General features: G+C 35.8%; 1 protein-coding gene and 1 long non-coding RNA gene across 2 annotated transcripts in view; one reads left to right on the top strand and one right to left on the bottom strand.

Annotated features, from left to right (window-relative positions):
* Window positions 1-8,140: 8,140 nt before the first annotated feature.
* LOC144552684 (uncharacterized) lies at window positions 8,141-11,679 on the bottom strand. Its single transcript, XM_078300681.1, has 2 exons — window positions 11,306-11,679; window positions 8,141-8,505 (listed from the first exon to the last, which is right to left on the bottom strand). The coding sequence occupies exons 1-2, from the start codon at window positions 11,633-11,635 to the stop codon at window positions 8,299-8,301; spliced, it is 537 nt and encodes a 178-aa protein (XP_078156807.1). The 5' UTR covers window positions 11,636-11,679; the 3' UTR covers window positions 8,141-8,298.
* LOC144552689 (uncharacterized) overlaps window positions 8,349-12,980 on the top strand; it is a 29,399-nt gene continuing 24,767 nt past the window's right edge. The window contains exon 1 of the long non-coding RNA XR_013511197.1: window positions 8,349-8,401. This is a non-coding gene — a long non-coding RNA (uncharacterized LOC144552689). The remainder of the gene's footprint in view (window positions 8,402-12,980) is intronic.

A 12,980-nucleotide genomic window follows, 5' to 3' on the forward strand; every position in this document is an offset into this window, starting at 1 on the left:
CCCTTTGTTTCTGTTAGTAGTCATGACATGGAGATATGTAACCAGAAAATATACATGCTACCCAGGAAATAGGCATTTTTTAACGTCATTAGTGGTACTGTGGTACTCCTATACTAGGTTGAATTTCTAATTGAAAGGAACATTTACAATCTAAATTTTCTTTTTGTGCATATAAAATTATGTCTGAATTAAGTTCGCACTTTCATTTTTTGTTTATGTTTTTTTTTAAACATCGTTAGTGGTACTCTTTATGCATTCTGTTCTAATCTATTTAGACTAAAGCTGGCTACGCCTCTTCTTTTTGTTATCTATGCGAAAATTGAACTGTGTTAAGTATGTATCATTTTTTTTTTTCTGATTTATTTGATCAGCATCCTATAATTTGTCTAGTTTATTTGATTCCAAGAAAAAAAAAATGCCAACTTAAATAAGCGAGACACCATCCTGAAACCAAATTAATTTTTTTTTTAATATCAACAATGAAATAATAAAAATTCAAACGAAATAAATCACACTATAATCCACAATAGGAAACATAAATATGTACGAAATATAACACCAAACAGATATATACCAACACCATATGAAGTCTCTTTTGCATGTGCATGAATCATGTTCTTTCACGGACTGGTAGCGGTAGGTGGAACTGGAATAGATGGCACCTGGAAGGGTACTTTTGGTATTGTTGTGGGAATAGAAGGAATGCCTGGAATGGAAGGCATAGGAGGCAATGTAGTTGGAATAGTGGATGGTACAGTTGTGGGAATTGTAGTTGGAATTTTAGGAATGCCTGCCATGGCAGGAATAGGCGGCAGTGTAGTGGGGATAGTACTAGGAATAGGGACCTTTGGAATAGAAGGCATTGATGGCAAAGTTGTTGGAATACCCGTAATAGTTTGCTTTGGTGTTGTTGGCATTGCACCTTTGGTCGTGTCTGAAAGACGGCGTGCTGCAAAACTTCCATTAATGGCTGTTAAAGCAAAAACCAAAGACAGGATTGACCAAGCTTGAAAAGCCATGAGTGTAATTTTAAGAGAGAATCAGAATACTAAATTTGATATCAAGTATATTTCAAATTCAGTTTCTATGTGGTGCTGTGTGAATTGTTAGCGAGAAGTAGTGATATTTATAGTATGGGGTTTAAAGGAGGAGGTGCAATGGATTTTAGGTTGCTCAACTAAATTTGTTCAATTATACCAGAAATAACAGGATATTGAAAGCAAGAACAGATAGAAGACACCTGGTGGCACCGAATAATAACAACTATAAGGTAGAAAACAATAAATAAATAGAAAAATTGAAACGAAATTTAAGTTAACGTTATTCTACAACTACCAAATTATATGTGAACAGATAACAATGTTTAATTTTGGATGTTAAGAGGTTCTTAGTCAAGAAGTCACAACAAAATAGGTGTTCTGCTAACTTCCTAATAGTTTGATCAATTCCTTACAAAATTTAGAATTTCAGTTTTGATTTTTGAACCATATATGATATATTTCTGCTACAAGTAATTAAGATTTTAGGAAATTGTAACAAGTAAACATATATAATTAACTTGTTCTGGATAGTTTGATAAATGAATAATACCAAATACATTAATTTATTGTGATGGCGATCAAAAGATTGACAACAAATTAAATTTTTTATTTTTTGTGGGACAATCAAAGCTTATGTTATGTTCTGTTTTCTTTGGGAAATTTGAAAGATATCATTTGCAGTTATTATTTCTCGAGCCAAGTGTTTACATGAGCCGAGCCGAGCCGAGTTTTTTTCTTTCAAAAGCCAGTCGAGTTGAGTTCGGGTTTTTTTTAGTTTCGAGTTCAATTCGTTATGAAATATTGAGCCGCTCAACTCATTGATTCGCGAGCCGGCTTGACTCATTGCCCTATTGCTTGTAGTTTTTACTTGTTTCAAATCGGCAAATAAGACAGGGTACTGCTCCAACCTTATAAGTTAATTAAAATAAAAAATCAGATTACCAAACTAAAAGAGAAATTGGAACAAAAGAAATTTAGAATATATTCAATCCGCACTTGATACACAAGATCATGTAACGATCTGGGCTCATCTCCGAAAATACAATTGCAACATTCTCTCTAATGATTAAATGTGGCCATATATGTTAGCATACACTACAACAAATCAGGACATCCGCGGCCGATACTATTACCGGTTGCTGAAAGTATTCCCCCCAACCCCAAAAACAAAATCACGAATATTTGGTGCCATACCAAAAAACCCATTGTGCCTTAGGGTAAAAACCCTCCCGCCCAGAGGCAGAGGGAGTAAGAGCTAATGGGGGTCAATTGACCTTCATTTTTTGTTTAAATTTTTGTATTTATACACAGTTATATAATATAGAGTAAAATGCTACAGATACTGTAAATTGACCATTCGTAGCATAAAAATTTTATATGATTGTTCTCCATTCACGATTGACTCGCATAGTCAGAAAGTCTGGCTCCGCCTTAGACCCCACCCTAAACCCTCTCCGCATCATCAGCTCCTACTTTATTAATTACTTTATTCAGCCTGAATCAAAATCAGCACTTTTCATTGCAAAAATGAAATAACATAGAAAGAAACAATGTAATTCACAGTATAATCGACAAAAGTACTCAACATATACATGAACATAGCACATACAACACCAAGCAAATATAAAGCCACAAACTAGCAAGAATATTTTTAGCTACACCATCACTTTCTCAAATATACATGCACACACATAATTAATACTCATCTTTCATGGACTAGTGGTGTCACTTGGCGGGGCCAGAATAGGTGCGACCTGGTAAGGCACCTTGGGAATAGAAGGAATGCTTGGGATGGAAGGCATAGGAGGTAATGTAGTTGGAATACTGGTTGGTATAGATGTGGGAATTGTAGTTGGAATGGCAGGAATTGGCGGGAGTGTAGTGGGAATTGTACTAGGAATAGTGACCTTCGGAATAGAAGGCATTGGTGGTAAAGTGGTTGGAATAGCTGGAATAGTCGGTTTTGGTGATGCTGGTGCTACCTCAGGCGCCGCTGCTGCTTCGGTCGTGTCTAAAAGATGACGAGCAGCAAAACTTCCATTAATGGCTGTTAAAGCTAAAGCCAAAGCTAGAATTGACCTAACTTGAAAAGTCATGAGTGCAATCAATCGAAGAGAGAGTACTAAATTCCAGAATTGTATTTAATATATGAAATAGTGAGTTGTGTGAATTGGCAATGGGGAAACGGTGACATTTATAGGATGAGGTGCAACTATTCTTAGGTTGATCAACCAAATGTCTGTGGGATGGTAAACCAAAATTTCAGATACATCACACGTCAGATTGAAGAGGAAAAAAAAGATTGAAGTGACGCAATGGCATATCCAAGGACAACTACAAGGAAACTAAGATATAAATAAATAGAAAAAATGCACTTCTAATTGAGAATGTATTTTTTTTTTTTTCTAACAACTACCAGCTAACATTATTGAACAGATTACTTGTTCAATTTTGGATGTGACGAGGTTTCCAAGTGAATAAAGTCAAAACAAACAGAACAGGTGGTCTTCTCTGAACCTCCTTAATTTAATGTATTTTTTTATAATTTAATTAGGCTTTAATATAACCACATATTGCATATCTCAACCTGATTTGAAATACTATATACATGTTCTGAAAGTACTTGTGAATACATAGAGGTCTATCATTTTACAATTTCGAATTATTCAAATTTGATTCGGATTAGAGAAAGCATATACTTGGAGGATGCAATCAACTCTAGTTGCGGTCGAAAAATAGAGTTCTTTAAAGGATAATTATGCGACATAATCCACACCAGCCTCTCCAGTTTTGGGTGTTTCTCATAACTGCATTTTTTTTTGGAGTAATTGACATTGCTGGTACAGCCATTGACAGATAATAAGAGGTTGATCGACTATTCTCAAGTAATTCTCTTTGGAATTGTATACTCACCTTTTTTGACGTCAAAGAGCAGCATTTTGTATAAAGAACTTCAATTTCACTGAAACTTTCTGTTTATTACATATTTTTCCTATTTAAAATGTTCCTTCACCACTGGTACCGGTATCTGTACCAGTACTGTAACTGGGACAAGGGTCACTGGTACGAATGGAAATTAGCTAGTTGTTTATGTAGTTTCAGGGTTCTGTTGTGTTTTTTGTGCTTTTTTAGATCTTCTTTGAAGATATGTGTGTAAGAGGATGTATTTGAACCCCGTTTTTATTGCAATGAAACACTCCCGGCAGCCTCTGCGAGTTGACTTTCAAAAAATAAAATGTTCCTTCACTATGTGGATAATTGTATGCTGATTCTATAGATTTTATGTTTATAAAACAAATATGCTAAGTTTGTTGATACTAATATTATCTAACAAATAAGGTGTAACGCGGGGAATTCACATCCTCTCCTCTCCAATACCTGATAAGGGAATCTTTTACAATTACTAGATCTCAACCATTCATTTTAACTTGGCATGAATCGCAAAGCACAAAAATATTGCGATCCGAATCCCAAACCAGTTGAGATTTAATCTCAAATCGTAAAGTGAGGGTGATCCTCTGCAATACCGTAGAGGATACAGATTCTAACGCGGGGGGGGATGAATATTTATGTAAAAGATAGCAAGAATCACAAGTGAACAACTTAAAAAATCAAATACTATATTTATGGTAAATCACATTATTATGAATAAATTGCTAATGCACACACATATAAGGTGCACAAGCATACATGGCACTAGAGCCTCGCGAATCACATAAGCATCTCTCTCTAACCTAAAAGAGGTATTGTGTTTATGGGATTCTAGGCATAGGTGGCAATCCAGGGATTTTTGGATCAGTATTAGAATTGATGGGAATGTTGTGCCAGCAGTTGGAGTTGCTGGAACAACATCCGGTGAATCTGATGTTTCAGTAATTCTACGCGCTGCTTCCTGGATAAGTGGGGCAGGAGAATAACTAGTGCAAACTTGGCATGGGTAAGTGGGTAACCATTGGTAAATGTCAAGAGTTATGAATTTTTGTTCAATTTTAAAGGATTTTTTTTTTTTGTTGAAATATGAATTGGAGGTCAAGCCACCCAATACATTTCAAACCCTTATGTATTAATATAGAGGATTTCCTCACTTTATGAGTTTCGAGCCCATGATCTCTCACATAGAAGCCATGTGCCTTTGCCACTAGATTAGAGAAAAATTCTTAATTTTGAAGAGTTTTATTAAGGTTTGTTTGCATTTGTATTAAATGAAGTGATGAAGAACTGGTGTGAATTTATGGAATGCATTTCTGACACCCTTTTGTTGGGGTCTTTGGGTTGGCTGATCTTGTGCCAATTAAGGAAAAATGTTGGTTGGTTATGTTCTCTTCCATTTGGTAAGCTCCCTCAATTTGCTCAATTTAGTTTATTTTTTTAGATGGTTTGAATTAAAGTGGTTGTTGCTGAGAAAAGAAAATTTGATATTCCCGTTTACGGTATTGTGTTTTGATGTCATTCAAAGGACCTATAGCTACAATAACATTTACAAAATTAACATTTGAAATCAAATATTTTGGAAAATAAAATAGAGAAAATTTCACTCGACAGTTAATATGCTATAGTGGCCTAATTTGTTTACTTTGGGACCTTAGTTTTGATTTCTAAACCCTTCGTTTCTGTTAGTAGTTATGAAAAGGAGACATGTAACCAGAAAATATACATGCTTCCCAGAAAATAGGCATTTTTGAACGTCATTAGTGGTACTGTGGTACTCCTATGCTAGGTTGAATTTCTAATTGAAAGGAACATTTACAATCTAAATTTTCATTTTGTGCATATAAAATTATGTCTGAATTAAGTTCGCACTTACTTTCTTTTGTTTTTTTTAGCGTCATTAGTGGTACTCTTTATGCATTCTTTGAAGCATTCTGTTCTAATTTATATAGACTAAAGCTGGCTACGCTCTTCTTTTTGTTATCTATGCGAAAATTGAACTTTCTGTTAAGTATGTAACATTTTTTTTTCCTGATTTATTTTATCAGCATCCTATAACTTATCTAGTTTATTTGATTCCAAGAATAATAAAAAAATGCCAACTTAAATAAGCGAGACACCAGACTGAAATCAAATTACTTTTTTTTTTTTTTAATATCAACAATGAAATAACAAAAAATTGAACGAAATTAATCACACTATAATCCACAATAGGAAACATAAATATGTACGAAATATAACACCAAACAGATATATACCAACACCATATGAAGTCTCTCTTGCATGTGCATGAATCATGATCTTTCACGGACTGGTAGAGGTAGGTGGGACCGGAATAGACGGCACCTGGAAGGGTACTTTGGGTATTTTTGTGGGAATAGATGGAATGGCTGGGATTGAAGGCATCTGAGGCAATGTAGTTGGAATAGTGGTTGGTACAGTTGTGGGAATTGTCTTTGGAATTTTAGGAATGCCTGCCATGGCAGGAATAGGCGGCAGTGTAGTGGGGATAGTACTAGGAATAGGGACCTTTGGAATAGAAGGCATTGATGGCAAAGTTGTTGGAATACCTGTAATAGTTTGCTTCGGTGTTGTTGGCATTGCACCTTCGGTCGTGTCTGAAAGATGGCGCGCTGCAAAACTTCCATTAATGGCTGTTAAAGCTAATAAAACCAAAGCCAGGATTGACCAAGCTTGAAAAGCCATGAGTGCAATTGAAGATAGAATCAGAATACTAAATTTGCGAACTAGTATATTTCAAATTCAGTTTTATGTGGTGCTGTGTGAATTGTTAGTGAGAAATAGTAATATTTATAGTATGGGGTTTAAAGGAGGAGGTGCAATGGTTTTTAGGTTGCTCAACTAAATTTGTTCAATTATACCAGAAATAACAGGATGTTGAAAACAAGAACAGATAGAAGACACCTGGTGGCGCCAAATAATAACAACTATCAGGTAGAAAACAATAAATAAATAGAAAAATTGAAACGAAATTAAAGTTGACAACGTTATTCTACAACTACCAAATTATATGTGAACAGATAACAATATTTAATTTTGGATGTTAAGAGGTTCTTAGTCTAGAAGTCAAAACAAAATAGGTGTTCTGCTAACTTCCTAATAGTTTGATCAACTCCCCACAAAATTTAGAATTTCAGTTTTGATTTTTGAACCATATATGATATATTTCTGCTACAAGTAATTAAGATTTTAGAAAATAGTAACAAGTAAACATATCTAATTAACTTGTTCTGGACAGTTTGATAAATGAATAATACCCAATACATTAATTTATTGTGATGGCAATCAAAATATTTACAACAAATTAAATTTTTTATATTTTGTGGGACAATCAAAGCTTATGTTATGTTCTGTTTTCTTTGGGAAATTGGAAGGATATCATTTACAGTTATTATTTTGGCAAATAGAGAAGTGTCTATGGAATCGGATATCATTGCTTGTAGTTTTTACTATTTTGTCCTAGTCAAATAAGACAGGGTACTGCTCCAACCTTATAAGTTAATTAAAATGAAAAATCAGATTACCAAACTAAAAGAGAAATTGGAACAAAAGTAATTATGAATACATTCAATCCTCTCCGAAAATACAATTGCAACTTTCTCTCTAATGATTAAATGTGGCCTTGTTAGCATATACACTATAGCAAATCAGGGCATCCGCGGCTGATACCGTTGCCTGCCGCTGAAAGTATTTCCCCTAAACCCAAAAAAGAATCACGAATATTTGGAGCCAGACCGAAAAACCCATTGCGGCTTAGGGTAAAAACCCTCCCGCCCAGAGGAGGTCAATTGACCTCTATTTTTTTTACAATTTTTTTTTTATATTTATACACATTTTTCTATATAATCTAGAGGAAAATGCTACAAATACTGTAAATTGGCCCCCATTAATTGCATAAAATTTTTATATGATTGATCCCCATTCACAATTGACCCGCATAGTCCGAAAGTTTGGCTCCGCCTCTGCTCCTGCCGACGCAATATCTCTCTCTCGCTCTCTCGCCTTAGACTGACCTCATTGCTGCCGTAGACCCCACCCTAAACCCTCTCCGCATCATCAACTCCTACTTTAATTAATTACTTTATTCAGCCTGAATCAAAATCAGCACTTTTCATTGCAAAAATGAAATAACATACAAAGAAACAGTGTAATTCACAGTATAATCGACAAAAGTACTTAACATATACATGAACATAGTACGTACATACAACACCAAGCAAATATAAAGCCACAAACTAGCAAGAATATTTTTAGCTACACCATCACTTTCTCAAATATACATGCACACGCATAATTAAATAATCATCTTTCATGGACTGGTGTGACTTGGTGGGGCCGGAATAGGTGCGACCTGGTAAGGCACCTTGGGAATAGAAGGAATGCTTGGGATGGAAGGCATAGGAGGTAATGTAGTTGGAATACTGGTTGGTATAGTCGCGGGAATAGAAGGAATACTTGGGATGGAAGGCATTGGAGGTAATGTAGTTGGAATACTGGTTGGTATAGTCGTGGGAATTGTAGTTGGAATGGCAGGAATAGGCGGGAGTGTAGTGGGAATTGTACTAGGAATAGTGACCTTCGGAATAGAAGGCATTGGTAAAGTTGCTGGAATAGCTGGAATAGTTGGTTTTGGTGATGTTGGTGCTACCTCAGGCGCCGCTGCTTCGGTTGTGTCTAAGAGATGACGAGCAGCAAAACTTCCATTAATGGCTGTTAAAGCTAAAACCAAAGCTAGAATTGACCTAACTTGAAAAGCCATGAGAGCAATCAATCAAAGAGACAATACTAAATTCAAGAACTGTATTTAATATATGAAATAGTGAGTTGTGTGAATTGGCAATGGGGAAATGCTGAGATTTATAGTGAGGGGTTGTTAAAGGATGAGGTGCAATGGTCCTTAGGTTGATCAACCAAAGGTCTGTGGGTTGGTAAACCAAAATTACAGATACATCACATATGTCAGATTGATAAAAAAAATGAAACAGATCAAAGTGACACAATGGCATCCAAGAACAACAACTATAAAGAAAAATAATATATAACTAAATCGAAAAAATACACTTATAATTGAGAATGTTTTTTTGTCCAACAACTACTAGCTAATATTTGAACGGATGACTTGTTCAATTTTGGATGTGAAGAGGTTTCGAAATAAAATAAAGTCAAAACAAACATATATAACAGGTGGTCTACTATGAACCTCCAAAGGTTTGATCTTTTTTACTCATAATATTTTTATTATATTTTTTGTGGGGTTTCATATTACCACATATTGCATATCTCAACCTGATTAAAAATACATATGAAGTCTGGAAAGTAATATATTGTGAAGTACTTAGTCCATAATTTTCCAATTTCGGATCATTCAAATTTGACTTGGATCAGATTGGATTTCAAATCCTCTAGCTTCAGATGAATTATAGGAGCTTCAGGTCGGAATAAATTGGGATCATAATCTATTATTTTATTACTTAGGAGTGCATTTGGCTTGTAAATAAATTTTTACTGTTACAACGCTTATAATCAACGCAAGTCTAATTTTTACACAACTACAAATCAAATTATGGTCCTCGGTGTTGTAGAGAAGGACCCATAATAGACATGAGAGGGGGAGGGAGACCAACACAGGTGCTACTGTATTTTATTACAAGGGATAGTTGATAGTTAGTTAGGTAGGTAGAAAGCTTCAGCATTTAAATTTTGTTTTTTGGTTTTGCTTTTATAATATTTGATTGAGACTGTCCTTGCAGGATGTAAGGTTGTAATTATTTTTTCTTATATTAATACAAATCGTTGGTGAGCAATTGCTCACTTACCCTAAAAAAAAAGGTCTAATTTTTACCGAACACACATATTTTGTCAATTAATTAGTTGTGCTCAAGCAGCTCAACAGTTTGATAGATGATCAATATATAATATCTAATACATTAATTTATTGCGACAGTCATCATAAGATTTAACGACAAATTAAATATTTTATTTTTTGGTGGGGCAATAAATGCTTATGTTATGTTCTGTTTCATTTGCAGTTATTTTTTTGCCAATGTACCTATGGAATCGGTAGTCATTGCTTCTAGTTTTTACTTTTTTCTCCTTTGCAAATAAGACAGGGTAATTCTCTAATCTTATAAGTTAATTAAAATCAAAAGTCAGATCACCTAAGTAAAAGAGTAACTGGAACAAATTAAAAAAAAATACACAAGACCAGTAACGATCTGAGCTCATCTCCGAAAATACATAAAGGTAGTCTGTCTGTATTGCTATTTGAAAAGAAGCATTAGTGAGACCTTGAGCTCATCATCTAAATTTAGTCACTTGTGTAGACAAATTAGCGCATGACAATTTCCAAGTGAAGAAGTGGCATTCTTAAAACAGATTGTTGCACTGTTTCAGTGATCAGTCTACAGACAAAGCATAAATTTGGTATATACCATCCCCACTTAATAAATTATTATTTGTGGAAGGATTTTGTTAATTTTGAATTATGCGCATTGCAAATATCCTAGGGTTGAAGGGTGGAGGGTCCAACTGTTCTAATTTGATTTTCAGTATGGACCTTTTGAGAAATATGTAAAGTCATTTACTAGTGAAAATTCTATATGAAATTCAGTTTCACATGACATTGTCTGGTGCTTGAGCGTAAATTTTGCGGCTTGTGTTCCAGGAAAGACTGGAGATATGTGTTCACTATTTGTTACCTTTTGCAATTTGATTTAGAAATACATATGTAAACTACTTAAAAAATCATTTATAGTTATGTTTTAATCTAGTATATATTAAAACTTGGTACTCTGTCTGCTCCTAGCGATCCATGTGTGCCACATTTTGCATAGTTTAAGCATGTTGCAGTTTTCTCAGTATATCAGAATGCTACAACAATTGTCTCGGTGCTTAATTAGTATTTATAACGGCATCTAACAAAAAAAAAAGGTGGACAATTATTCTGAAAGAAATTAAAAGACCCATTACAAACACGTGTGATTTCAGCCTGGAACAAAAGCATCACTTTGCATTGCAAAATTGAAATAACATAAAAAGAAACAATGTAAATCACAGTATAATCCACAGAAGTACTGAACATATACATGAACATAGTACCTACAACACCAAGCAAATATAAAACCACAAACTAGCAAGAATATTTTTAAGTACACCGTCACTTTTCAAATATGCATGCGCACGCATAATTAAATAATCATCTTTCATGGACTAGTGGTCGCACTTGGTGGGGCCGGAATAGGCGCGACCTGGTAAGGCACCTTGGGAATTGTTACGGGAATAGAAGGAATGCTTGGGACAGAAGGCATAGGAGGTAATGTAGTTGGAATACTGGTTGGTATAGTCGCAGGAATTGTAGTTGGAATAGCAGGAATTGGTGGTAGTGTAGCGGGAATTGTAGTTGGAATGGCAGGAATTGGCGGTAGTGTAGCAGGAATTGTACTAGGAACAGTGACCTTCGGAATAGAAGGTATTGGTGGCAAAGTTGTTGGAATAGCTGGAATAGTCGGTTTTGGTGATGTTGGAGGCTGAGCTACCTCAGGCGCCGCTGCTTCGGTTGTGTCTACAAGATGACGAGCCGCAAAACTTCCATTGATGGCTGCTAAAGCTAACACTAAAGCTAGAATTGACCTAACTTGAAAAGCCATGAGAGCAATCAATCAAAGAGAAAATACTAAATTCAAGAACTGTATTTAATATATAAAATATGTTGGAAGTTGATTCAAAATTAACACATCTAATTTAGATGGCTGCCGAGGTTAGTGGGTTTGAATTTCTCCAAAATTAGAAGTCTGTATTTGTCATGTGTTCTAGAGTTAGTATTTCTATGTTTAGTTGAGTTAGTGGAGAATATGGTTTCCTTATTTACACTAGGCAGAAATAGCATGTAGTGGGGTTAGTGGATTCCTTATTTAGAATAATGTTTAGCTATAAATTCAGCATGTTGTAATCGAATTTAATTAACCAATAGAAGTTAATTTCAGCAGCAAATTTCTTCTCTTTGTTTCATTGTATCCTTCCGAAATTTCCAACAAATTGGTATCAGAGCCGAAGGTTAGAGATCAGGGCAGATCCGACCATGGCAGAGAACATGAGCGTTTCAAATCCGTTGATTCCGCTGTTCAAGGGAGACAACTACGAGTTCTGGAGCATCAAGATACGAACTTTGCTCAAGTCACAAGGTCTATGGGAATTGGTGGAGACGGGAGCACCGACCGCAGATCCCACACCAATAGAAACAGCAAAGCGAGATGCGAAGGCGCTATTCTTCATCCAACAAGCAGTGCATGACACCATCTTCTCGAAAATTGCAGCAGCCACCAACGCAAAGGAGGCGTGGACAACCCTGAAAACAACATTTCAAGGGAGTACTCGAGTCATGGCAATCAAACTTCAAGGCCTACGCAGGGACTTTGAAACATTGCAGATGAACAAGGAGGAATCCGTGCAGATTTTCCTCTCAAGAGTACAAGGGGTGGTCAACCAAATTCGAGCATTTGGAGACACCATGGAAGAGAAGACGGTGGTGGCGAAAGTGTTAAGGAGCCTAACACCCAAGTTTGATCATGTAGTTGCAGCAATCGAAGAGTCCAAAGATCTAGCAACCTACACCTTTGATGAACTCATGGGGTCACTGCAGACTCATGAAGCAAGGATGTCAAAGGCTGAAGATAAAGGCGACGACAAGACATTTTACATGCAGGGGGAGACGTCAAGAAGCAGAGGCAGAGGTAATTTTGGCAGGGGAAGAGGAAGAGGCAGAAGCAACACTGCCGAAAATAGTCAATCATACCATGAAGCCAAGAAGAACATCCAATGCTACTACTGCAATAAGTTTGGGCACTACCAATCCGAGTGCTACAAGAAGCAAAGGGAGGAGAATCAAGCAAGCTATGCTGTAAAAGAAAATGAGCAACCGGCACTCTTCATGGCGTACACCAAGAGCAAGATTGATGCAAGCAACAAGGGCACAGTAGCAGTGCACACAAGAGA

The sequence above is a fragment of the Carex rostrata genome, chromosome 4 (genome assembly GCF_964058835.1).
Source record: "Carex rostrata chromosome 4, lpCarRost1.2, whole genome shotgun sequence".
NCBI classification, from domain to species: Eukaryota; Viridiplantae; Streptophyta; class Magnoliopsida; order Poales; family Cyperaceae; genus Carex; species Carex rostrata.